General features: G+C 41.3%; 1 protein-coding gene across 3 annotated transcripts; it reads right to left on the reverse strand.

Moving 5' to 3' along the window:
• Window positions 1-631: 631 nt before the first annotated feature.
• On the reverse strand, window positions 632-27,920 carry LOC110987542 (serine/threonine-protein kinase Nek7-like). 3 transcript variants are annotated; one of them, XM_022250345.2, is made up of 9 exons: window positions 27,704-27,919; window positions 15,132-15,374; window positions 14,718-14,780; window positions 12,251-12,361; window positions 12,002-12,110; window positions 10,772-10,974; window positions 5,475-5,588; window positions 4,826-4,936; window positions 632-3,973 (listed from the first exon to the last, which is right to left on the reverse strand). In XM_022250345.2, exons 2-9 carry the CDS (start codon window positions 15,297-15,299, stop codon window positions 3,863-3,865), a joined length of 990 nt encoding a protein of 329 aa, XP_022106037.1. In that variant the 5' UTR covers window positions 15,300-15,374; window positions 27,704-27,919; the 3' UTR covers window positions 632-3,862. The 3 variants fall into 3 exon arrangements, with proteins under 3 accessions (XP_022106037.1, XP_086999465.1, XP_022106039.1); XM_087143339.1 differs by lacking the exon at window positions 5,475-5,588 and having other exon boundaries at window positions 27,704-27,920; XM_022250347.2 differs by lacking the exon at window positions 4,826-4,936 and having other exon boundaries at window positions 27,704-27,917.
• Between the last annotated feature and the right edge of the window lie 13 nt (window positions 27,921-27,933).

The raw sequence follows: 27,933 nt of genomic DNA on the forward strand, positions 1-27,933 counted from the left end.
AAAATTTAAACATTTCCCGAAACCCGGAAATTTTTTGCATAACATGCGTTTTTAGGTGGCAATACCTCCTCAAAATACAAAACTGCTAGTATAACCACCAAAAAAAAGTATAACTGCATTTCAAGAACAACAGGATATGAATATAAGCGTGACTAGAAGATCAGCAGTTGGGCATTTTGGTTCCCAGAACCTGGACACGATTGGTGTACGATGTGTGTGTATAAATGTGCAGGCGTGGCATACATAATGTGGACCTCTGCACAAAAGAAGTCCACATAATGTAGGGTATGATGGCGTGCGGACTCGCACACGTTCACGCAATGTTTCCCCTCTCTGAAAAACAGGTTCAGACGCATTTTTGGGTCAAGGTTATCTGTGGCAAAATGAAGAGGAACATTGCAAGAAATCATCATCAAAAATCCAGCTTGAAGGAGTTATCCTGGTGGGAGAAAAAGGAGCATTTTCCTCAAGTTTCCTTAACCACAGGAAAACAAAGGAATGTCCACACTTTGTATGTAAAACAGGTGTGGATGTGCCCCCTTGGGCCAATTTGGAAGACGCACCCATTTAAGGTGCGCATGATACCAGAAAGAATACACATGGCAGAAAATTTATTTAACAAACTACAACCTATTTTCCCACACAGATTTCTCCAAAATTTATCTGTGACTTTTATTATTTGTAGCTATTCATGGCAATAAATATAATCACAACATCATTCCACGCATTAATGTCAAACCATAAAAAACCAAAGAGGTATACTGTAATAACTCAAATACAGTGTCGTCATTAGAATAAATCTATATTCAAATCATTCAAATTTTAGTCAAACATATATAAGTTAATAAAGAAAAGCACTTTGAAAGTCTTGGACAGATTCTTATGATCAGCTGTTTTTAACATCTGAATAATGAAAACTTTACTTTAACAGAAATGTTTAGGTAGAAATCGGGAATGCACTTTTTATGGCTGGCCAAATTTTCAATGATTTAGTTCTAAGGAAATTACTTTCCAAGAGATCCTTTCCTCAAAGCCAAAATCTAGAGGACTGTTGACTGATCGATCCTCTTGAGATCATTTCTTCCAACCAAAAGATAAACAAAACTTTGTACACATGTATTCGCTTGCACATGGCAATCAACCTCCACGATTGCAGTGAATACTGCAACACAACATCCTACAAGGTCTGGTTTCCTGTAACCTCTGATTCTAAGCACAACAGTCTGATAAGGAATACTTGTCGTCATTTCACACAGAAAAAGAATCACTGCAAAAATTCACCATAATCCTCTAGTAATGGATCCATATTACCACCAAGAATGGTTACACTACAAAGGTGCGGCATCCTCACGCAAGATCACTTCAAAGATGAATTCTCCATAGTTGTCTGGTATCTACTTAAATAACTACCACATGTCAGTACATATTTCACCATACAGATACTATATTTCATATAAAGTATGACTATAATCAGGGGTTGAGATTTTCATCTCCTGCATATGTTGTCAGTAAAGGCACTACATGCATATGCAAATATTCCATCATTCTGCTAAAGAAGAAAGGTCAAAGGTAAGCTTGAGGAAAACAGAGACAGCTAAAAGAGCCAGAGAAGTTATTGGTTATCAACAAAGCAAAACTCTGTGAGATGTAACAGCTGGAGTTTTGTATCTCAGAATCGGATAATGCAAAGAATATTGATCAGGAATGTGAACACAGATTCTGCTTGAGTAACTCTCACTGGAAAGTGCAAATTGTTGCAGTTAAACATCAGGTATCATACACTTTGCTTTAGAAATAACAAGCTTTTGAGGAAAGTCAAGTTTTAAAACTTTTCACTGGACTACTGAATGTAAAACTGATAAATGTATACTAAATCCCTCATGCCTAATACACTACATGTATACACTGTACATGAAATACTACTTTACTTTGAAGTGGATGCTTGAGAAGGGAAACCTATTATTGATGCTTCATGTACATCTGCACAAATATTACCAGAGAAAGGGCAACTGCAACTTCAGATTTGTCAATACATGATTTTTATTAATCTGAGAGTAAAGACAGCAATACATGTAGTGAGTACAGTACAGAAATATGGAATAAAATACTGGAAGTTAAGGGAGCTAGTTTGATAACTACCAAAGAGAGCTAACACTGACTATCCACCTGAAATCAACCGTGTTATTTTTGTTTTAAGCATACCTCATACACATTTGTTTGCCATTATTTCAGGCATCTTTTTAAAGTGCTCAACATGTATGTGTGCCGCCATCTTTCATTTGCATGTGTAGAGTGTAGCGTAGCTAGGGTGATCCCTGCACATGCATACCGCTCCTGGGCAACGATTTCCAATAGATGTTCTTGCAAAACAGTATTTACTAAATATGCAATGATCTTTGACTTGGGTTAGGATCCTTGCATGAGTGCCTGGTAAACAGCCACAAAATAGCAAATGGTAAATGATGAACAGACCAGTGAAACTTCGGCTCTCAATCATGAATACGTATGAGGTACGGTAATAACTTTTACATTATTACTGTACGTCATAGTAGGTGCACAGTCTGGGGTATTCATGAGATAGGCTGGAGGGGGGGGGAATGGACGATGCAGATATATCAAATTGTCTCATTAGCTCTTCTGGTGAGGAGTAGACTGACAACTCCAGAAAAAAGCCTGAATTCTCACAAATTCCCGGGAAATGGGAGGAGGCGGGAGAGCTCTGGAGTTGCCTGAAACAAATAAACTTCCACGAGACTGATGTGGAAAATTTATTCCTAACTTCCAGAGAAAGTTCAGTCACTTCTCAGAAATTTGATTTGCCCACTACTGCTTGTACTGCTATTGTTCTCGCATCCTGGAGTCCTGTACATCGCCTGCAATCCCGTTGACACCCCTGACCATTTGCGGTAATTACCTAACCCTCTACAGTCGCATGTACATAATTATCTTCACACATTATTTACAACTGATATTTACACAGCATTAGACATCGTATCACTTTTATAATGCACTTCTTCAATTCCACTCCTCCACTGGAACAAAAAAAGAAAAAAAAAAAAGAAACATGCTCCATTGTTTATTTCACATCAGCAAACAATACTGGGCCTGAAATAAAGGAACAGCTTTTCATGGAATATTTTAGAAAGAATGATACATGTACTTCGTGCATTGTAATACTTCTTTAAAAGTGCACTATTCACGAGGATAAGGTAAATGATATGTAAATGCATTGAACTTGGCACAATAGGAACTGATTGTCTGCCAGCCTTTTGTGGTTGAGGCGCACTAAAAAGCGTCATGCCCCAAAATTGCATAAAACTATCAACTTAACAAGCAATTCACTGCAGCTATCCATGCACAGACCAGTATACATGTACATTAGGAACAGTATCAAAGAGTGATGTTATTTAGAACCAGGAGGTGCCGTACAAACCGAGTATGCCCGTGTGTTGGTTCATGCGCTGGTTCTCATGCTTACGACTTTTCCATACGTGAATTGTGCGCATGATGTACTCACATTGGTACTCTGCAGACCAGCACTTCAACAAAATGCTTGAAGGATCTGGCTATTGATCCTGGAAATAAGTGGATAATGCAGATATTGCACCACATACCACAGATGAGCTTCAAACATAAAAACTGCTGACTATGCTGAGCACAATTAATGACACTCATGCAGTATGAAGTCATTTGTCCCCCAAGCAATAGTCGAAATAGACAAGAACGTTGGTCCAGATGTGGAATAAGGGGTAACAACTTGCAGTGAATTGATGTTGTAAGAGACTCCACGTGTTAGGAACCCTTGCTGAAAAAAAAAAGACCAAGTAATAACTAGCGAGACTGTCTGGTGATAACTCGGCCATCATACTCCGAGGGAGGCGGTGTGGTTCTCTTGGGCCTTGGTGTGGACGTAGTCAATGTCCGGTCGATCATCTGGATTGGGCTGGATGCACAGCTGCACGAGAGTCCGCAGCTGATATTGGAGGAGAAAAAAAAGAAAGTTGAAATTAATGATGGCTGTCACTTCGACGCATGTAAATTTATCCTTCGCTGTGTTTGTCCTTCCAATTCAAAACTCAATTTCAGCACTGACCTTGTCAACTGCTGATCAGATAAGTGCTCGGATACAATGTAAAGAATATACATGTATGTTTAAGGACCATATGTTTAGAAGAAAAGTCTCAACACACAGACACACCCTACAGGTACAGTGTACATGTGCATGTACATGTATGTCTCAAACCAGCATCTGAAAGGTGATGAACAAAGAGACAATGAGAGCAAGAGAGCCCAACACAGAGACATGATGTGCAGCGTTTGTCCAGTAGGCTGGACAAAATGGAAAAATTAAGAGACGACTAAACTAATCAATCTACTTTCCACAAAAGTTTGATGAAGCCGCCATCGCCAACAATGCCTGTGAAAATCAACTTACTCTTCATGGTAGTCACCCCTCACAGTCTGAAGAACCATTTTGAAACTATTCAGAAATTGTCCATCTTTCCATGTCCAAAATCAGCCTTACATAAACTGATTTGAACTGCACAGGGAAAAATCTTAACCATTTTATACCTTTGCCCATTTGACAAAAAATGAATGAAGAAAACCAAGAAGTGATCATGACTGAAAAACAAACCCAGAAACATAAATTGTGCACTATTATGCGCTGCAAGTATGCATGACATCACAGTGCAAGTTTTTCATTTATGACCAGGCAGTAAGGAATACCATCATCATTCAGAAATTCAACTTCCTCTCCATAAGCCCCAACATTGTGCCTAACAATCCAGGTGGGGCCGGCATTGGCAGAGGAGACGATACTTACACAGTTGGAGAAATAGGAAGGCAGGGGAGGATATTCACATTTGTCAATCTTCTCGCACAGCGTCCACAAATCCAGGCCCTCGCTATAAAACGGCGAGTCAAGGGCTGCCATCTAGGGTTGCGGGACCGACCGATCAAGGGCAGAGCGACAACCACACAAGATTTGGTACAGGATAGAGAAGAGTCAACACACACAAGGAAACTTCCTGACCTGAGGTCAGAGGTCACGGGCTGCTAGCTTGGCCAAGGTCAAAATTTTGCTTCACACATGTCAAAGACACTATTACCTTTTTATCGCACTGTAAATAAACAGTACCTCTGACGATATCTGAATGAGAAGTGCCTTTGAGATTTTCTTTGACATGTAGGGGCAAACTTTTGCTCAGCAAAACAATGCGGCCCAAACCAAATGATAACGGGGTCCCTTTTCGTAGCGCATGCAAGCAGAGTGGAATTGCTTACTGCATCAAACTGAGTATGGCTGGTGTTCATGACCAAGGTGATACACTGTATGGATTGAGGCAGGTCACCATGCCATGATGAATGCACTAAGTGAGTTTCCAACTCGCTTGGTGGGCTCTACGACACGGGACCGCCACCACAGTTGTTAGACCATTATTAAGCACGCCAGACATACCACATGCGCTTACCTCATGTGAGTAGATATCGGATGGTAGTGGGGGGTAATCGCACTGCTCGATTTTCTTGCACAGAGAGTATAAGTTCATCTTGTCCCCATAGAAGGGTGATTGCAAAGCGGCCATCTATAGAGGCGTCGGGGGCAGGTGAGGTTTACCGTGGGGACGATGATGAACGATGATGATGATGCGGGGAGGGTACAAGCAAATGGGATGAGGCAGCATTGACAGATGCAGGGTGGAGATAAGAGGATCCGATGATGGTGTTAGGCGGAAGATGGGGGGGTGGGGAGATGGGATAGGATGGGATTAATGACAGCAAGCGGGAGAGGGATTAAAAGGAAATCGACCAGATGCAAGGGATGAGGACATTTAAGGAAAGTCAGGCCATATGGCAATTGGATTGGGAAAATGAAATCGAAATTGAAGCAATGGAGTGAATCCAGGGGGGGAGGAGACAAGGGGGGGATGTAAAGAAAAATAAACAAATGAAAAGAAAAATGCTGATTCCATTCCGAATTCCGCGGGCCCCTTTGGATAAACATGCTTGGAGAAATCCCATGCAGTGCACTCTACAGGGACCTGAAAGCCATGCTTTTAGGCTCGGGGAGAAATCTGCCCGTGTGGCAAGCCAGTTACTGCAACTTGCTGACAGAGCTGGCAAATGTTAGAATTTCAATCTTGGTCTAGGTTCTCACTGACGTGCAGCATGAATGAAAGACAGCCAATATCAATCCAAGTAAATCCCTCCTCTTCTGGGGCAATTATACCGGTACTTCAAACCTTGCCCCTTTTTTCCGATTTAATAAAAACTAATATCTTGAAACTCTTTAAAATTTTGAAAAATATTTTTCCCAATTTCCCAAACTGCACTAGAATTTTCTGTTTATATCTAAAAACAAGTTCTTGAAATCTTTCTTACACTTATGACCGTGATTTTTATTTTCAATTAAAAAAGTGGACAACTGGGTGCAGGTTTGGCAATTTTTCTCACTATTGGTTGTCAATATTCTCATTTTGAATGTGAAAAATGCCATCACTGGTGTTAAAGAGAAGGCCAAGGTCAACATACCAGTGAAGCTACTGTGAGTCTATTCCTCTTAATTTAATGCTTACAAATTTGTCCACAAAAACTGAGGTATACATATTACATGTACATGTCACTGACACAATTACAAAAATCACACCCACAGTGAACACATCTGACATTAAAACCCGATCAAAGGAATGATGGGTCAAAGGTTTGTACACCATCCCTCGACTCAAGCCCCTTTGGTCTGGAAGGTTTTTGCTGGAAGGTGAATTGGAGAGTGTCAAGTTTTGGCTAAGTGTGAAACATGCACACATACAACGAGTGTCTATTTTCTGGGTGTGCTGCTAAGATACCGGTAGGTGTTAAAACTAGCATACAGGTTGATAGTGTGCACCTGTCCACCCATCTGGTGGTGCTGCATTTGCATGGGGTTTCACAAGCATTCAACAAAATTAAAGAATAAAAAAAAAACCATAACAAAACGCAAAATGTACGAAAACAGTGTACATGTCCATAAGTATGTGACCTACCATAGCATAATAAAGAATGATCCCCATTTATGACTTTTGAGATACAGTGTATATGCGTGTGAGAATAAAGATAAAGGAATGGGCTTTCCAATGACACCACATTTATACTCGTAGCCAACATCATTGAGGTCAAACTGAAAAAAGAGCACGCACCAAGCTGCAAACATTAGCCACGTGAGTGTTGTGTGAGCTCCATAATCGCTCTCGATCTAAATGACCACAGTAACATTATATTTATGGGCAGCTATTACCACGAAATACCAAGTACACTGAAAGAATGTCTTCAAACATTGTTTCCTGGAAGTTATTTTGTTATTTTGTTTGGAAAAGGAGAAATGGCAGTGGAGTTTCCTTTTCATGAATTTCTGTTGACATCGGACGGGCTGATGTTGACACTGCCTCCCAACTTTGTCTCTAGATTTCGGAACATTCCGTTTTCATAATAAAATTTGCAGTACCTCTTCACATAGAGGAATAAGAAGTTAATGTCAGTTTATTCAGTCAAATATCAACCTTTCTTTATTGACAAGTAAGAGTCATATTCTTTGCTAACCTAAAATTTCGGCACTTCAGAAAGCTGTCGCGTAGCCAAGGCATCAGATCTTGCCTTCAGTACTTTCAATCTTTTCAATGTACATGCACATGTTGATGCTTATGTCTCACAAGCCGACAAGCCTTGTCTTGAGCGGAGGACAAGGGTGCAATACAGTGATAAGATAAGATACATGTACATAATTCCAGCTGAACTTGGCGTAAAAGTCAGGCAGGGTTGTCCCTTTTGGGCAGTCAAAAATTGCAAGTATTCAGCTTAGTGATGGTAATACATCTGGGCATAGTACATCATAGTACATGTACACCATGCCAATGATGGTGTAGCGCACCGTGTACATGCACAAAGCATTGTTTTCGTGTGTGTACGTCTATGTACATGTATAGTTGTGCTACAGAAAAAGTATCTTTTTTCGTGCGTGTGTAATGCATGCTGATTGAACGAATGAAACACTTGAAACGTATCCAAGTAAAAAATGCTGACCCCGCCAAACATTAGAATAACAGGCGACCAATCAAACTGCTCGCTTTTGCCCACGCAGTTTTATTGCGTTTCCAAGTGACTATACATGTAGTTACGTGGAGAGCCAATCATGTAGCTCCTTTTTGCTTATGTAGGCATAGCTCATGAATGAGACACAGCCTTTCAACGTAACAGAGAAGAGTTTTACATCTCTGTTTAGGTCTGGTACAGACTAGCGGTCATCTAGTCAGTGATGTCACAGCTATAAGTAGGCTCTCTAAGGAAAGCCCTTTCCAACAATACCAAACTTTACACAGACACAACAGTCGTGCTCTGAATATGGATAAAATTTCATCATGTAAAAAGTAAACACTATAAATTTGAGAAAAGATTGAAACAAACACACTCCAGAAATCCTCCTTTTTATCACCTTCGCTTGATTTTCTGGCACAAATGGCATTGCTAGAGGAAATCTTTGACACCTAACCTACATGTACCTAAAAATCTAAAAAAAACTGAACATCGATTTTGCATGATTTTTCACGTACATGTCTAACAACTTCAGGCGCCGATTACTCAAAACAAGGTTTTGGGGAAAGTTTCTCATTATGCCATGGGAGGTCACATATAAATGACAACACATTATGTCACTATCTCCATTCAACCCCATCCCATAATGTTGAACACCAATGAGCCCTTCCTTGAATACAGCCCCCCCCCCCGCACAAAATGAACACGAGGGTTTTTCTTTGCGCACGCGAAATCAATCTTCAAGAAAGTCTTCCAGAACATATTTTGGGATGTAATGTATCAAACCAATATTGGGAAATAACAAAAGAAAGGTCACCGCTTGTTCTCTCCCCCAACGACCTCTTCCAGGGTAACAGCAAATGCTCATCCGATGCCTCAACTCAACAGCACAGACATGCAAGTACATGTACATTCACAAAGTGCACCGTACACCCTTGGAAAATACTCAGACCGATCGGGGGTAGGATTGCTCGGCAAAGCAGTGTCAAGTTTCTCGTTGAGACTGACTCCCAAGATGACTAACCCCTTATCACTCTTGGATGAAAAGTACATTGTAGCTGCAGCAAATGGGCAATTGTTTGAAGCAAAGGAAATCTGACCCTCAATCATTTGCCTATGACAAGCGTTAATGCCCCTCCATGAGCCAGGTTAGGATAGTGGCTCGTTCCATCCCTTTCACCTCTGTGGCCCGAGTTCGAATCCCACCGAGGTCGAGATTTGAATTGGGATTTCAGCCCTGACAGTACATGACTCCGTGTGAGTTTGCCAAGAACGTTTCTCCTCCCAACTCTAAAATTGTAATTTCCTCTCACAGTCCCCCCTTTTTAAAGTCTCCCCTGGCTTGTGAGCTGCCGTGCCTACAGGACACTTTTGAGAATCCATGTAGCATCCTGACCAAAACTTGATACCGACACTTTACAATTCAAGGCCTTTCGTTCCAACTATATGAGCATTTCAAAGATATGCCCACAAGCCGCCGCCAAATAATTAACGGCAGTGCACTCAAGGAGGTGAAATATTGCATGCATGCATCTGCCATTAATGACTGAATTCTAAGAGGACTCAACAAAAGCTTGCTGTTTAATACCAGTACAAGAAAGCATGCATACACATTAACATTAGGCACAAAGCATATTTTCATGCACATTAAATGCCACAGTGTACGGTGTGTCCCCCATATAAGGTACAAGCAGATACCGTCCATTTCAAACAAACTGTCACCTGGCTGTGTTTACAACATACCGGTACATACTGCACAAGGTTTTTTAAGAGCACACTTAGCTTGATGATGCTGTTAATTTCATTGTCTTCTGGCAGTCAAGAGATATTCTTCAGTATTATACAAGCAATTAAGCATGAGTTTGTGCCACTTAATTTCTGATAATTCAGCCTACGTGTGATTTACATAAACTACACATTTCACCTGTACAAGTTGATTTAAAGAAGACGCTGACAGCGCTGAGCACTGACATATGCGGATGAGTACCCCTTTATTTCTGAAGAGGCACCAGCTTCCTTTTAATTGCTCGTACTCACTGGGGCATATTTCCAGATCACCCAAAGCAAATATTCCAACGTTAAAAACATTATTGAAGCCATGAAACCATGTCACTTCGGCACACAGCCAAATGACATTCAATTTTTGAAATGGATGGCATATGCTTACACCATTTCTTGGACGACACCTTGCATGCATGCACTGGAGTCACCAGTGATCATAATAATACCATACCACATAATTTGACCACATGAAAATTAGCTTGCAAAAGCCACAAGACACAATGCATTATTTTGCTGATTTTAGTTTGTCTAACCAGCTATAGCCTCCAGAGGGCACTATGCTTACTCTACAGACTATTATTTGTCTACTAGTTTTTACAGGAAGCCTTCTTTGAGCACAGCTTTCCATTATGTCACCATGCTTGATCAGAGCGACTTCTTTATGTGGCTTTTCTTTTGAAGGCACATTTCTTATTAATTAAAAACCCTTTTGTTGTGAAAGTTCACCACATAATGAAAATGTACCCAGTGTAATGCAAAGTTCCTTTTCAGAATTTCCTGTGGCATGAAAAAGCTACATTTTTCACTTTTCTTCTTAAGGATGACTAAGAAGTTACTGTTTGTCGATGGACATTAAAAATTAGCTCAATTAAAGTTTTTAAACATTTGATTTTTGAGAGTTGTCTTTTTTTGGAATACCTACCTCATACAGCAGGCAACCTATTGACCAGATGTCTGACTTGAAGTTGTAGCCGGTCTCATGGATGCGTTCCGGAGACATGTAGTACGGTGTCCCGACGAGGGAATGGGCGGCAGTCGTCTTGGAGCTGAAGAACCGCCCCAGGCCCAGGTCACCCAGCTTGACCACACCTGTGGCCGTGATGAACACATTGGCTGGCTTGATGTCTGCAAAACGTGGCATAAGATAATGATCAACCCAAACTGTTTTTCTTTTTTTCTCACCACATCTACATTTGTACCTCTTCAAGAAAGGTTTTGAATCCTCCACTGTGTGGGAATGTGAGGAAACCTGTGAAAATACAACTTTTTGGGGGGCATTCATTTAAACCTCACGTACCTAAGGTGTCTTACAACAGAAAGAAAGTGCCATCCATAGGGCCTACCCCGAGGTGTCTTACAACGGAAAGAGAGTGCCATCCATAGGGCCTACCCGAGGTGTCTTACAACGGAAGAGAGTACCATCCATAGGGCCTACCCGAGGTGTCTTACAACGGAAAGAGAGTGCTATCCATAGGGCCCACCCGAGGTGTCTTAAAACGGAAAGAGAGTGCCATCCATAGGGCCTACCCCGAGGTGTCTTACAACGGAAAGAGGGTGCCATCCATAGGGCCTACCCGAGGTGTCTTAAAACGGAAAGAGAGTGCCATCCATAGGGCCTACCCCGAGGTGTCTTACAACGGAAAGAGAGTGCCATCCATAGAGCCTACCCCGAGGTGTCTTACAACGGAAAGAGAGTGCCATCCATAGGGCCTACCCGAGGTGTCTTAAAACGGAAAGAGAGTGCCATCCATAGGGCCTACCCCGAGGTGTCTTACAACGGAAAGAGAGTGCCATCCATAGGGCCTACCCGAGGTGTTAAAACGGAAAGAGAGTGCCATCCATAGGGCCTATCCCGAGGTGTCTTACAACGGAAAGAGAGTGCCATCCATAGGGCCTATCCCGAGGTGTCTTACAACGGAAAGAGAGTGCCATCCATAGGGCCTACCCCGAGGTGTCTTACAATGGAAAGAGAGTGCCATCCATAGGGCCTACCCCGAGGTGTCTTACAACGGAAAGAGAGTGCCATCCATAGGGCCTACCCGAGGTGTCTTACAACAGAAAGAGAGTGCCATCCATAGGGCCTACCTGAGGAGTCTTACAACAGAAAGAGAGTAACATGTACCAGTACGTGTTCTGCAGACCCGAGGCTTACCTCTGTGCATTACTCTGCGGGAATGCATGTGTGCCAGTGCGCTACACAGCTGCACGAAATACTTCCAAATTGTCCTCTCCGGGATCAAACGTTTCTGCTTCTTGAAATGCTGTCGATTCAAGCAGAGCAATTTCGCTGTCAGATGACGACAAAGGTACCATGTTTTTATTTGTAGGGCAAGGTATGCATTTGTATATGTTCTGCTGTTATAAAGTCTGCTGAAGTTACTTATCCAGTAAATTAACTCACCTTGATCATCTTGGACAGGTCCCCTGCATCGGCTAATTCTAGTACAATATTCAGCTCGTTGTTTTCAATGAAAGATGCTAAGTACATGATAACATTGGGATGGTTTAGTTGCTGTTTGGAAAAGATAAAAAAAAAGAAAGAACTGGATTGAAGTACTGGAGTGAGGTACAAACACCAACTACAAAGTTTACATTGGACTGTTTGCACTGATAATTTGTGCATACATTCCGTTTAGCATCATGTAACAGCTAACAGCTAAAGCCTTAGAAAGGTACTGCTGGACATTTAGCCAAGATGATGTAAGGCATTCACAAGTAATGTACATGCACGAAATCGGCATACAGAAACTGTATGTACACATGTGGTGTAAAGATTTGTTACCCAGGTCAACAATGTTTGCTGTCTGCTTCAGTGATAAAATGTGTTATTTATGATGAATTTGATGTGCTGAATTCAAATGTGACAATGAATATTTTTGATTGGCTACTTTTTGCAAGATATATATAAGTGTTCAGTTTATGTACTATGTACATTGTATATGGTGTACTTACACGTAGCATAAATTGTAAACCTACATACATAGCTCTTTCCTATACATTTACACTAGTAAATGTATAGTGCAGTACAATATCTTGAAAACTAGAGCCCGTCAACAATTGGCAGCAACATTTCTATCCAGGGTGACCTAGAAGTAGTGAAGTTTGACTTCTCTCATGTTTGGGAAGCATTTTGGCTGTAGACCAGTGTTATTTATGGCTGACGGCACTGAGGCATCTCATCAAAATGCTGGCCCCACATGTCCTCACGTTTCTTTCATACAACCTGTGTTTAAAATTTCATGTGGCAATACACAGACAGCCGGAAAGCAATTTGTCAAATACGGTACACATGAGTTTGACAAAGCATATGTGAAGCTTCGCTCTGCTTTTTTGTTGTTGTTAAAACTACGTGTCCAACGAGCGTAATGCTCTGTCACGGTGCGTGCCTTGGGGAAATGACATTGCGTGCCAGGGTCCACTCCAGCTACTAAGGCATACATTGAGTGATGCAGAACACAGCAGCCTTTGAACCATAAGGAGAGCTCTACAAACACATAGTGTTGTTACCATTCGGAGAGGAAAAAAAGTGAAAATCATTTGTCAATATTGACTACGAGCTTGCAGCGGGGCCACCGAGAATAAAAAATTGGTTTCCGCCTGTGCAGTGTGCTGCAGCTGCACTGCATCAGACTTATTTCTCAAGCTGCTTGAGAAAAGGCAAACCCTCCAAGAAAAAATATGAGATCTGGTGTGGTGAGCTTCTGTGGACAATGTGTGTGAATTCAGTCAGTGGAAATGGTGTGTGTGTGATGTCATGCAAAACATTTAGTCGATAATTGCTTGTGAAATGAATGGGCACCAGTGAAAATGCATGTACATGTCTAACAAGGCATTTGTTTTTAACCACTACCTGCCGGGTGGATTTCTCTTAAGCAGGATGTGATGGCGGGACCTATTCAAGATTTTCCGTTTTCAAAATTCTTCAAAAATTTATGTGTTCATTTTACTGGATGTTTACACCCACACCAATGACTCTCTGGTGGCTACTCTAATCTGTCAGGCAACCTTCTTTGATGCCCGAGTATTCAACCCAAGCCTGCAGCCCTGTAAAAGAGCGCCCAGAATTGTGTGGTGTTGCATAATTTCCTTTGTTCTGGTGAATGCCAGTAGCGTCTTTTCATACTTGGCTGGATTAGCGAGCAGCGGCGCTGTGTCGCTCACCAATGGGGCCCTGGAGCACGTTTGTCCACGGTGCCAATCCGTGGGCACGCTATGCCCAAAACAGTGGTATACTGTTTCAAAATAGTGCCGGATTACCTTCGAAAAATGGAAGGCGAAAAATGATGGCAATTCCCAGCAGCAGGTCCTTTGTTCCGAGTACAGTCTTTTGTTACACAGACCAGCTCTTTTGTCCGGCTGTCTTTTGTCTGGGCACCCCGGCTCTGCGTATAAACACACAGTGCCCCAAACCGGGCTCCCTGGTAGGAAGTGGTTAATATAGGATTTTTCTCTCACTTATTCATATTCCATACCTGCATTTAAAGGAATACACCCAGTTCATCACATTGAAATGACTCACTTTGTCATCCTGATGCGAATGGATTGAAGGTGGGTGCAACATGGATTTGTTTCCACTGCGCAAGATTTGCTTTAAGAGTAGCTCTGCTGACTTTTCCTTCCCTTGTCACTGGGCCATGTGATTGCTGTGTTTCAATATGTTGTTAAGGACAAGCTGTGTTCTTCCTGAGAGTGGATACATGTTGTGTCTTTAGGAAAGCTTCTTTAGGCCTCATGACGGAGGCCCATTATACTTTAGTTCCTTGATGGCTTCTGTTATAGGATATCTGCATTGCAAATGTACTCTCTAATCTTTATGACCATTATTATTGATGGCGACTTGCTTAAACCTTGCTTCTCCGTATACTCACTTTTAGGAGGTCGATCTCCTTGATGCAGTCTTGTCTGGCCTTGGCGTCCATCATCTCAAAGATCTGCAGGAGAACAATAGAGGGTTTGAAAACATATCACCTACATGTACATGTATAAATGCCTGGTTCACAAGGATGAGTGGAAAATCAGCCAGCAAAACAGATTGATCGAGTGTGGGATTTTCAACTAAACTCAAGCATACAGTGAGCCTTCAGTTGCACTTATGCCAGCCATCTTACATGATAATGTCACTTGGAGGGCCTGACATATCAAGGAGAATCTTTCTCCAAGGCAAAATCCCATTTTAGTCTTCGCTTTCTGGGTTACCCTCTCAGACGCACTCTACACTGATCCAAGATGAATACTGATGTGCTTGAAGAATGGGCACCTTCTATGCAATTATGGCTGTATACCTGGACTTTCTTGAGAGCCACATTTCTGTTGTCCACCAGACACTTGGCCTTGTAGACCACACTGAACTGGCCCTTGCCGATCTTCTTCTCGATGCTGAAGTTGGCCAGGGTGTTGTACATGTCGTTGTTGCTACCCTCCTCCATCCCTTGGTCCATGGGTTGCTCCATGTCAAGGGTGCCTTGTTTGTTTTTGCCGTGTCAGGAGCAGAGCTTCAAGAATACGGGTGGCTGACTAAGGTTGACCTGCCAAGGAAAAATCAAAAGGGCAACATTTAACGCTTACAAATTGCTTACTACATATCCAAACCAGCAGAGTTGTACATGTTCGTGTACCTTATCCCCTCTGTGTGGGAACAAGAGATGGCATGCTTCACATACCAGTGGCACGGATGCCACCGTAGTTTGGCAGAAAATCAACCTGTGCGTGTACAACACTGTATATTAAGTGCTGTCTAGAAGCCTGTTAAAATTCCTCCATAACTCCCAGCTCACAATGTGAAAACGAAAGTGTCTCAACACATAAATACTGCACTTGCTGGAGGCCGCCTGGTTGGTTCAGATACTGGTATGGCAATTGGAGTGACAATGGCCGGCAGGCCTTGACATTAATGGCTGTCCGATTGCCCAGGACAAGTAATTTCTTTTTTTGGGCAAGTAAAATTCTGGGACAAATTGCCCGATGGACAGGTACTTTTTTCTGAAATTTTTTTTCGTGGCCAAGAATAGCAACAAAGTTACCTCTGTTTTTTTTCCTCTTCTCAAAAACTTATAAAAAGTGGAAAAAGTATACAGCTACGTGGCGTAGAACGATTTTTTGCAACGTTACGTATATGTACACACTGTACAAACTCGAGTGTATTAAACACCTTTCCACACAAAGGAAAATGTGTACACCAATAAACTGTAAAATACCCCTGTGTCTGGGTACCAAAGCTCATTGGTTATTGCATGCGTGGTGCAGTAGAGCTTTGACAGCTGGAAACTCCAAGTTACATGTGGCTGTGACCTCAACATTAGTGAATTTTGCCTGGTACTTGTGTGTGTACTTTTTTGCATATGACACCAGGCAAAATAGTTGAGTGATTAAGAAATAGCCATTGCCCGCTCTTGTATGAAAGATGCAGCAGAGTCCTGTGCCCTCTCTGCATGTGATAGTTGGGGGGTGATGTATATTCATTTCGTAATGTGGTGTACATGTAGCAATTTCATCACTGGTGACTGGATGAAGGAACTTAGTGTCCCAGGAAGCAATGAGAAACTAAACCAGGGTTCGGGCAAGTAAATTTTCAGTGCTACTTGCCTGATGGACATGTAGTTAAAAAAATTAATGTTGAGGCCTGATGGCCACGGCAAATGATTGTACGGGCAGCAGAAACAAAACAGTCTGTACAAAACACACCACAGTCCCCTTACAGGGTTGCGAAATGGCAAACTTTGTCATTCTGTCAGCGAAAGATTTAGCTCAATGCACATACATCTACATTGTACATTTACCGGTATTGTAGCCGCATGTAATGTACATGTACATGTAGGCTATGTAGCTGCCAGTAAATTTGCTTCTGAATTTGCAAATCCGCTCCGAGTGGAACAAAAGAGGGCATTTTTTTTGGTACTCACCGCATTGGCATGCCATGAGGCACAAGTATAGGCGCATTTGACGCGGAGTACGCTGAGTATGCGTAACTTTTTTATTCCGGCATGTATAGGGTCTTTGCATACACACAGAACGCATGCAAGAACCCGCTTGTAACCACCTGTCTTTCTTTCGCCAAATTGGGGGTGCACTTCAGCTCAGGGCGGACAGAATGCACTATTCATTCAGCACACATGATGGACTAATATGCAAATGAGATTTGAAGCTTTTCATGTTGGAGATAGCAAGTAAACTAGATAGGTTTGCGGTAGCACCAGGAATATATCTGTTTTTTGAGTATATGGGGTTCTGAAAAGAACCATTCTTTTCAGAACCCCACATATTCAAAAAATAGATATATCCATGGTGCTACCGCAAACCTACATGTACATGTATCTACATGTAGTTTACTTTATCATGTAAATATAAGCCATTTGGTAATAAATGTGACTGACAGATGGAATCTTGAATTTACAAGTAATTACTGTCTAGTTTACTGTCACTAAATTACATGCACAAGTACAAGGGTGCATGTGGAGGTACAGTGTACGTGTACGTACAGAACTGTACATGTATGAATGTATATGTACATGTACACATGCTTTAAAACACCATTATGGCCCAGTTGCTGTAGAATACAGCAATAAATCATCAAGTAATGTGAATGTCAACAGCAGTGAAAGGGCAAGCGTTAAGTGTTATATACCAGTGCATGTTTGCTCATACATGTCAGCAATGTGCATTCCTTAATTAGAAAGTACAGTAATTGATGTCAGTGTGTTTTATGCAAACATACATGTACAATTGCCATATGGTGTGTGCCTGTGCACGTGTGCTCTCACATGACAGCAAGAAGGGCTCTCAAGCCACCAATTTTGTTTTTCATTTTTGCACGTACATGTTGTACATGTACACGTACATGTACCTGTACATGTACCTGTACATGTAAAAGAAGGTTCCAAATGCTCTAGATTGGGTCTTTTTGCCCCCCTGCATGGTGATTATTGGCATCACAGTGAACTGTGGGTGTGCACCCTCAGGGAAACCTTTTGTGTCAAGACCAAGGTGCAGGGTAAAACTCTTTTTGGCAATAATTATGGGAGGTTTGCCTCTTCTCATTCTCTTGTGCACTCAATTTCAAACAGATCCCAAATACCTAAAACTTCAGCAACCCCCCCCCAAAAGTTGCGCGCACGTGGACACTTTGGGAAATCTGACAACGCTTGGAAACTTTGCCATAAATTACACAGGAGTAAAATGGTTATCGGCTTATTAGACTCTTACATGTAGCTTAAGAGAGCCATCACCATGGAAACACCTAGGCATTATAATAAGGCCATCTAATGAAGTGGTGCAGGCTGGTTGGCATGGCAGCATTCGTCAGTCCAGCAGTCAAGTCAGATGCACGCACATGTACAATGTACTTTGAACAAATTTTCTGTGTAGGATACTACATGTAAGTCCATAAATTCCTTAACACTATTGTGATGCCCCTCAATGTGGCACAGCAGTGGCTATTATCAGAAATGCAAGCAAGACATCAAAACAATTTGAAATCCTCCCATTTAAGGATAATTTTGCTGTTTCTGCAATGACCGCGTGTGCACATGTATGCGTACACTTGTATTAATTATCATTTGAGAATGTCCCGAAGAAATCTCCAGCAATTTGTGGTAATAATTACCTGTGCTTCGAGTTTGACAAAACTGGGAATCAAATAAGGGATTTTTCATTTCCAATTACAGAGTCCATGTACATGTACATGTATACACATGCACTGGTAAGTAACTGATCAAAAGTCTAAATTAAAACTGAGTACTATACATGTATAAAAAGGCTAACCTTTAATTTCCCAAATCGATACGAAGTATTGATCTCTTATTCGGCTGTCCTTAAATAAATTCATCTATACACAAAAGACTTGGTCAATTAAATGTTAGGTGCGTAAGCAGTTTCCATTGTGCCTATGGTTACTTTGAAAGGGCAAAATTAACAAAAAAGAATGAATACATGTATGTGAAAAGTCCCAGAAATTCTGTGAATCCATTTGGCAAGGTTGGTGCCACTTGTACATGTGGTTGACATAAAATTCTATTCATAAATTCCTGGGACAGTTTGTGTATTTCGTTTGGTTGAAACGTGTCATGTGGCCATGCATTAACATATACCGCTATTTGACAAAGCCCACTACGTAAAACAAACGCTGGCACCTGGATACGAGACAGTTTAATCCATTCCGATTGGTCAAGGGTGTGTGCGCGGCATGTGGAACTCGCCATTGGCGCGCCGAGTCCATATAAAGATATTCTTCTGAACTACCGGTTGTTGCACATGTACCATCAACTGGACGTCGGGTACCCGTAAAAGAGAACACTTAAATAACAAATGGTACTGCGCGCAACTCCGGTGGACCATGTGCTGGAAAGAGAGCTTTTTTTTGTACATACAAAGCAAACAGCACATTGTTCTAACCGTCAGGGTAAATCTCTCCTACTTTTTATCAAACAAAACTGTTACCTTCAATTTGCAAAATCTTCTTTTGTAAACTTGTACCGGTATATGAAACAGAAAAACAAAAGTTTGGACAAGGAACATCATCAGAACAGACAACAGATCTGCAAACCACCTACGCACCAGCTACATTGTACATGTACCTCGCAAAGGAAACGTCTAGATGTACGACCCTGTACACGCGGAACGCACGTGTACAGATGGTGAGCGCTGGTCGTTGTCATGTGTCGGCCAGATCAGTGCTGCGTATGTCATGGGTTAAAAAGCTTTTATGTAAAATACTACCTCTGTAATGCAAACAATACCCGGACCACTTTATCCACTTACTGGTATGTTGAAGTTTCTGATTGAAAAACCACCACCAAAATGCTTTGAAGGGCATTGAAATTATTGTAAATCTCCATGAACCAGGAAAAATTCACAACTAGGAAACGACTGAAGTACAACGGGCGGAGTGGATTACAATAGTACCAGTAGCTCTGTTGATCTCTAAACCAGTTGTATGTACCGGTACTCATATGACCGTGTTTTCAGCGTTACAGTGATTTTTTAGCAATTCTGCCCTTCAGTACTACATGTAAATTTCACAGATGTTTTATACATGGATTTTTGTCCCTAATTTATTTACATGTACATGTATTTTTTTTCAATTCTTTTTATGAGCACCTGTCCCCCCCACCAGGAACCAGGTTTTGATGTCGATGGACAGGTACCGGATACCCGGCACGGGCCAACAGATGTGAATGGGAATTCCCTTAGTAATACATACCGGGTACATGGACATGATTTTTCAGTTGTATCATGTACATGTACTGGTGCATGTTTGTGTGTACTCGAAACTCAGTACATACATGTCCACTCAAACCTGAACAAACTGTTTTCCCTGAACCAGAACTTACGGAAGAAAAAAAAAGCAGGTTTAACACTTTAACATGTGTGTCTGTACTGCTGTAGACTGTTCACGGTCACACACATTCATCTTGCACTCAAGTTGAGAGAAAGCTTTTTATTTCAATTTTCAATTTCATTTGGTATAGATTAAATACAGTGTACTGGTACACACCCGGTACATGTACATGTATACATGTACATGTACAATTAAAGAAATCAAGGTACACATACATGTACATTAAGTTAAAGATCAAACATTGACTGTATTGGTACATGTACATACAGTAATGTGATGCTGCATGTATACAATTTTTAACCACCCATGCACTATCACGAAAAATTGTCGAGATTGGACGGCGTGCATGCGGGCAACATTTGGGCTGTGATGGCAATCAGGCTTGCTTGAAAGCTGGAATTTGTTTAGGTTGTGGTTGGCACAAGTCCATTAAAATGGCAGGCACCGGCAGCAAGCACGCTCATGTTCTCATGCAAAAAGACAAAGTGTGGTTTTGCAGAAATGACTCATAATTAAAGTATCTGCATTCTTTTTCCACTTGTAATTTGGTGGCAGTCTTTTCCGATCAAAAACCTTGAGTTAAGCAAATGAAGTGGTGTGGGCATTTCGAGTTACAGAGGTAGTTTTGTGCATAAAAGCCTATTCTCTTCTTGGGTATGAAGAATGTCTTCAAGTTAAGCAGAGTTTCTTTGAGTTATGGAGAGTTTACTGTTCATGGCCATATACCATCTCATAAAACCACCATGTACTGGTGAGTCTAACCACAAAAATGTGCACAGGATTCCCCGTGAATGAAACTTGGTTCTTCTGGTCTAAGTTTTGGCATGTCTAGTGAAGATCAAGATAAGAGGGACAAGAAAACTACATGTACTTATGGTCTACAAATGGGTGAGATGTCCATGTATGTGCACCAATGGAAGAATAAGAACTACATACAGCAAATACGGGGGGGACCCGCAATTCAAAATAGTGCGCCTCTAAGAGTTTGCAATGCGTTGGGCAATCAAAATGTGCGAAATCTGTCGACGCTTTCCAAACACACACAGGTCGACAGATTTTGCGCATTGTGATCTGCTAATGCATTGCAAACTCTTGGAGGTTCACTACTGAGAAACGCCCATATTCTCTAGGTGTCAAATTTGGCCGTTACGTGGGTAATCTTTTTTGTTACTAGTGGCTATTGTGCTGCAACTTTTTTCAAAAGTGCCATTTTTGTACAAATTGAAAGACTCTTTGAAGTGACAACACATGTCCTGTGAAAATGTGACACCTCTGACTGACAATGCTGTGACACCTACTCCCGAGCAGGTTAACAACACAGACTGTATTTGGCTCACAGATCTCCAAGAAATGTGAGACTTGTTTCTTCCTAGGGATATTGTGGCAGTCATAATGGCAACCCCCAGGAATTCTCACACACAAACCCCCCCCCAGTGAATACAAGCAAGATTCACAGCAGGAGTTATAAAAGAGAAAGAGAGAGAGAAGATCTATGCGAGTCAAAGTTTCTCAAGAGACTGGCGGTACAAAGCACAATACGGTACATGTACATGTACATGATGTATATATGTACATTGTACATGCCTGAATACACCTCCCACTGTGGATTGGGTTACTCTGACAATTTCTGAGGTTTTCAGTCCTACATACATGTACCCCCTCCCCCCTACTAGTAGGATGGGGACAGAAGATTCCTAACATTTTGAACTCAATATGCCTGCCTTATTCAAACATGTTTTCTTCACTCAGTTCTCAGAGAAGGCTTGTAAATTCCTCTGAATGGTGAAAAATGTTTTTCAGTACAAAAATGTAAGTGTGACTGAAACAAGTGAAAGGGAGAGAGGTACATGTAGGCCTACATACATGTACGTACACATACACTGTATGCCTTGGTTGCTAGAGGCAATTCTATGAAGATACATGTACAGTACAAATCACTGTTTGTGTAAAATTAAAGGGAAAATGTACAGGTACAGGTGGGTAATCAGCACTCTCCAAGTTCAGAATTTCAAACTTGGTGGGGGCCAACAGAAATTGAAGCATGGGGTGGTAGGAAGGGGGAACCTTCATTAATGGGGTTCACAGCCCACTAAAAAGACTCTCGTTTGAAGTTCAGGTGAAGGTGAAGTACATTTCCGGGCATCTTGGAGATGTTCAGTTTGGGGATAAAAATTCTAAGGCAATATGTGACGATGGCTTCTTTCGTCAAGGAAATGTTATGATATCCATGTACTTGTTAAATGTACACGTAGCTCCCAAACTTTCAACTTTGCAGCAACTGGGTACATGTACATGCACAGAGCAAGGAACAGGTGCACACTAAAAGAGTTTGGTGGCTCCTTGTAAACACAATGGGAGACAAGTTAAACTTGGCAGGCTGTGAGGCAACATGTATTTAGATTGGAGAACACTGGGGATTTTTATTAAAGTGAACAGGGTAAATCACACAGCATTTATATCCTGTAGTAAATTACACAGGAGTGCCCTTTTAGCTTTTCAGGGCTAGCTGTACATGCCCACAAGTGCAATGATGCATTAAATACCGTACTGTCCCCCTAACAGTCCCAAATCCTCCAATTTCAATACGATACTTACATACACCCTGGGGGTTTGGGGTAAAGAACAAATTTACAATGTATTCCCTAAACACCTGCATATGGAGACTGTACATTTTTAAAAGATCTCTTTGAATACAACACTGACTTTTCTGAAGCCACTCAGTATGAACCTTGCTTCAAGTCTGTTACTGCTCACAATTTTGAACTGATACGTACTGAATCACTGTGACCTTAGGCCCTTGGCTGTAATGATAAAAAAAGAAAACCACAGTATAGTGTGATCATGCCACCGACAGCTGATTTCAAAGAACCCTTTGATTGTCACTCAAATGCTGTACATGTACATGCAGGGTACACCTATGAATGGTGAGCTTGAAGGAACCAACTGAATCATCACTTTTCATACGGAAGAAATGACAGCCCCGGTGGGCCAGATACAGGTACATGCACCAGTACATGTTTTTAGCTGTGAATAAGTTCCCCTCAATGGCAAAGAACAGAGGCTGGTGGTAGATTGTTTCAACAGGTATTGAAATTCATTATCCATGTGGAGAATGATGATTCCAATCAGGGTTTCCCCAACCTACATTTGTATTTAAATGTGGAGTGGCCCCACCTCACTCATTTTCATGATTACATGTACCTCACCCAATCTTGTCAATAATACCTTCTCCCCCCCCCAAAAGAAACAATTAAATTGAATTTACAAATTAAAAGGGGAAAAATTTCAAGGAATGGTTCACTTTTACATTCTTCTGACAGGTAAACAAGGCCACAGAATGTACATGTAAGATTGCTTACTTGGAGGAATGGCTTGACATGATTGAGAGCACATGTAAAAGAGCTACAGTGTGTACATGTACTCTACATACAGTGTACATGTACATGTACGTACTGTGTATGGACATGTTCATGTACACGGAGAGCCCTGCCATCTGGGTTGGCAAGTGGCAAGACACAATTTGCTGTGGGCATTTAATTCCCTCCAAATTTTTTTTTTTGGAGCTACATGTATGTCATGCTCATCAGCACCCCTGGGGAACACCAATTCCAATAAACGTTGATCACAGATACACCACGCAATATGAGCACCAACCTGTCACTCCCAACAGAACGTCACTTGCACTGGCTGTAACAAATGTGTCATTTCTGGTTCAAGCACAGAATCCAAAGGGGAATGTTACCGTTTAATACATGTAGTTGGAGGCGATGAACCTATTCCAAATTTCTGGCTGTAACACTAAAGTTCCAGTTACATGTACTGGGGGTAGATGCATTTTTGGCTAGTGCCAAGACTGGAATTTGTATAATGCCTGTATAAAACAGAAACATGTATTTCCTTCTACTGGTATGTGCTGTTTTACATGTACGTACATGAATGTATGAAGTTTTTACTCATTGATATACTGGTAGTGGTGTCAATTTTCCCTGCAAAAGATGATACTCAGTTCTGGGAAACAGCCAAATGAACCTTTATTATCAATCAATGGGCTAATTGCAAAAACAGCAGATGTCTTTGAGTGATCACTCATGAGAGTACAAAGGACATACCGGTAGTACGTGCAGGCACAGGCTGACTGGCAAATACATGTATGCACGAAATAATATATGCAAAGCAGCTAATTTTCATCTGAATGTGCACAATCTTGCGATGACTAAGTGCAGCGACTACAAATGCTCTTGTACATGTACTCCAGTCCATGATAAATTGATGGGCTAGCAATGAAAGCCTAAGGAAGGCAAGGTACAGTGTACATGTACCCATAAACAGTATGATCCCTGTCCCCTCTCCAACCCACAGTCTCTGCGTATATACATGTACATTTGTACACGTACAGTACATTGTACACGTATGTAGGTTCTCACCATTATCACCAGTGCTCAATCCTCCAACAGGTGAAACAATGAGGACTGTTAGGGTAAACTGTTTTTATTGACAATGATAAATTAACCCGTTATACACAACAAAAACAGATAGGTTCAGACAGAAATGAGAACGTGAACCTTTGGCACTCTTATCAATTATTGACCAGCCTGCAGTTGGTGAATGCTCACAATTTAAAGCAGGAAATTGTGCAAGTGTGACTCTAAAGGTGAATATTTGCAGACGCAAACATGTACATGTATGATGAATGAGCAAGTTCAGTTTAAAAACAAAAGAAAGGTCCTTCGTGGGAAAAGCACTCATGTGGGTTTGCATAGGACCGCACCGACAGGGCTGCAACGATACATCGATAAACCGGTGCATCGCAATACATGTACATTCTTTCAGGATACAATGTATTGATACAAATTTTTTATATCCGTACTTTCGGAAAAAAAAAAAACACAACGGCAGTACATGCACCAAAACAACCGCACATGTTGCACGAAAAGTGTGAAGTGTAAAATTGAAAATGCGACGAGTTTTTAGTCTCAACATAGAGCAGTACTTCAGTTCAGGTGACGCGTTTGTTAACAATGAGGTAGCATCACCAATCAATCTTGTCTGATTGCAGTGTTCGTATCAAAGCGTGTCCAGATCACAAACTTGGCCGCCCTACGTGCTGATACATGTAGGGCAGACCTCGCACACACGCCCAAATGACCTCAGAAGCGTGATATTTTTAGGTATGCGCAGCTGTTGGAATACTAAACTGGCTGTTTGGAAAATGGCTGTGCCTTGAAAGTACACTTCATAAATATATAAAGATAACTTGGAGAGAAGAATCCACAAGAAAGACTACGACTACTTCCCCCCACCCCATTTTTGTAAGTTCAAGTTTAGTGCATTTCGGGGTATCTACACAGATACTTTTTTCCTTCATAGAAATTGAAGGCAGTTTACAAATTACCGGTAGATGTATTCTTAGGAGCTTTTTTCATCATGATATTGTTGTGTGAGATAACATATTCCAGCATGTAATATACACATGTACATAGCACCACTGAGATATTAAACTTGGCATTGAGACCTTAAAGTTGGTGACTATTTTATGAACTTGGTGGGCCACCAGATTACTTGGGTAATTCCAGAAACTAGGGGTCTACAAATGTGACCTTTTTGTGTCCCTGTTACATCTGACCTTTGTTATTTGACATGGAAATATCACTGGAATTGATTTCAAACTATTACTGTTTGTTTGGCAGGTACGGTAGTTCGCATTAATTCATTACTCTTGGAAATTAGCAAATGTGTTCTGAACAGTTTACAAAATCATATGTCAGATGCAACAGGGAAAAGAAAAAAAGGGCCCCTAATTTTTGGAAGTACCCACTGCTACGGGCTGGACGTGACTGTGACCTAAAAAGTAAAGGAACCTCTAGAAATGTGAGATATCTATATTGGTGAAATGGGTTGACTTGCACCAAGTTAACTCGTACCCAGGTTAGTTGAGCTCATACCTGAGTCAAGTTAAGTCGTATTCATTTGGGCATGGGGCATATCGGTTTTGTCGCTTGTATTTCTTGTACGTACAGTAGGCCAGTGGCAATGTTCAAGGTAAAAATAATACTAACGATGTGGACTGATGTTAGACTCCCTCCAAGGTCAAAACATTGATTAGTTTTTCAGTTCCTTTCTGATTCTGTGGGTTTTCCCCACACTATTTATCCAGGGTTTTACTTAAAACTGAATATTTCTGCATTGACTGTTTTCTCCCTAAGCTAAGGACCCCTTACATGCTTGAGGAAAACAGTACTTAGGGCTTTTTGGATATTTAACTGGAATGGGGACTAATTTTCAAGTCTGATTCTGTGGCCAAAAATTTTCAGTCTGATTCTGCACCAACAAAATCACTGTCTTTTTGTATTTACAAGGTGGGAATCAGACCATGGTGAGAGTTCCATACATGTATATGGAAATCCCTTATGTGTATTTTCCCTTGCAGTGGTTTAATATAAGCCATCAGAAAGTAACAACATCTCTCCAAAAGTCAAGTATAACAGTGAAAATATTGAATCATTCCTACTTACAGTAGAAAACTCTAAGATTTTCAGACAAGTCACAAAGTATTTGTGCACAGGGTGTCAAGTGATGTCCATGCATGAAACTCTTTCCAGACCATTTTATAATATAGCACATTCTTCCCTTTAATAAAAATCCTTCACAGCCACAAATCAGAAAAACAAAATTCTGTAATAAAATGTTTAGGTTAATTTAAAAATATCAAAGGAGAATAGTCTTAATTTTTGGGGATAAAAACAAAGTGGGTATACATGTACGTATCTACGAATCGAACCCAGCTGGGAGCTTCACATGTGGGCTCCATTACGTATGCGTTAGCCACTAGACTACGACCTGTGCTTGAAAATCACTGGTAAAAAAGACTCACTTGTATGTACGCATCACAGAGGGTACTGTTTACTATTTTTTTGGTTTATTTTAAGCCTAGCTGGCAATGTGTGAGGAAATTGTGTGAGGAAAAGTTGATATTGATGATTTCAAGAACTTTTTGGAGCCTATATAACTCCTAAGTTCTGTATCGAACAGGAAAAAATGCTGGTGTTAGGCCTAGCAGACAACCAGACAACTGCAGCATGCAGAAACTTGTATTTAAGCGGGAAGAGTTCCATATACAAATGCCAGTAAATATTCCCTACAGAGACTTATTAGCCGTCAGAAAACAAAAACATGTCCAGAAAAGTTGATTTAGCAGGAAAAATACCAATTCTTTAGAATTTTTCATACCAGTCTCATAATGTTCGTGTGCCGGGTGTCAAGTGGAGCATGTATGATGTAGGTATATGGAACTCTTTCCTTAATGTCTTAACTGTTTGAAGGAACTGTGTGTACATGGTACAAGCATGGAGGAAGGAAAACAGAATAGTAAAACTATGGTACAAGTCACAGGATTTTAGTTAAGGCCTGCATCGTACACTGTACATGTATATAGCATGCAGGCTGTGTGCGCTGGCACAGCAGACACACGACACATGCCACAGCGAACAAGGCAAGAAAATACAGAACACAGCAAACGCTTACCTGGCAACGGCGGTGTATTCACTCACAGAGCAGAACTGACAAGTAGTGGCTGAATGATGGACTGTGTTTTTCATAAAGGAGTATCCGACTGAGAACACTTTTCACTGACAGTCATTCCACGGGCCAAAATGGAGTTGATTTAAGGACCAATTTGGAGTGGACTTCGTCTGCTCCTTGCATGCCTAGTATCCGGCTTGTCACCCTTTCGACGTCTGGTAATTGCCTCCGCT

The sequence above is a fragment of the Acanthaster planci genome, linkage group LG11 (genome assembly GCF_054643075.1).
Source record: "Acanthaster planci isolate LZ-2023a linkage group LG11, COTS_SCS, whole genome shotgun sequence".
NCBI lineage: Eukaryota > Metazoa > Echinodermata > Asteroidea > Valvatida > Acanthasteridae > Acanthaster > Acanthaster planci.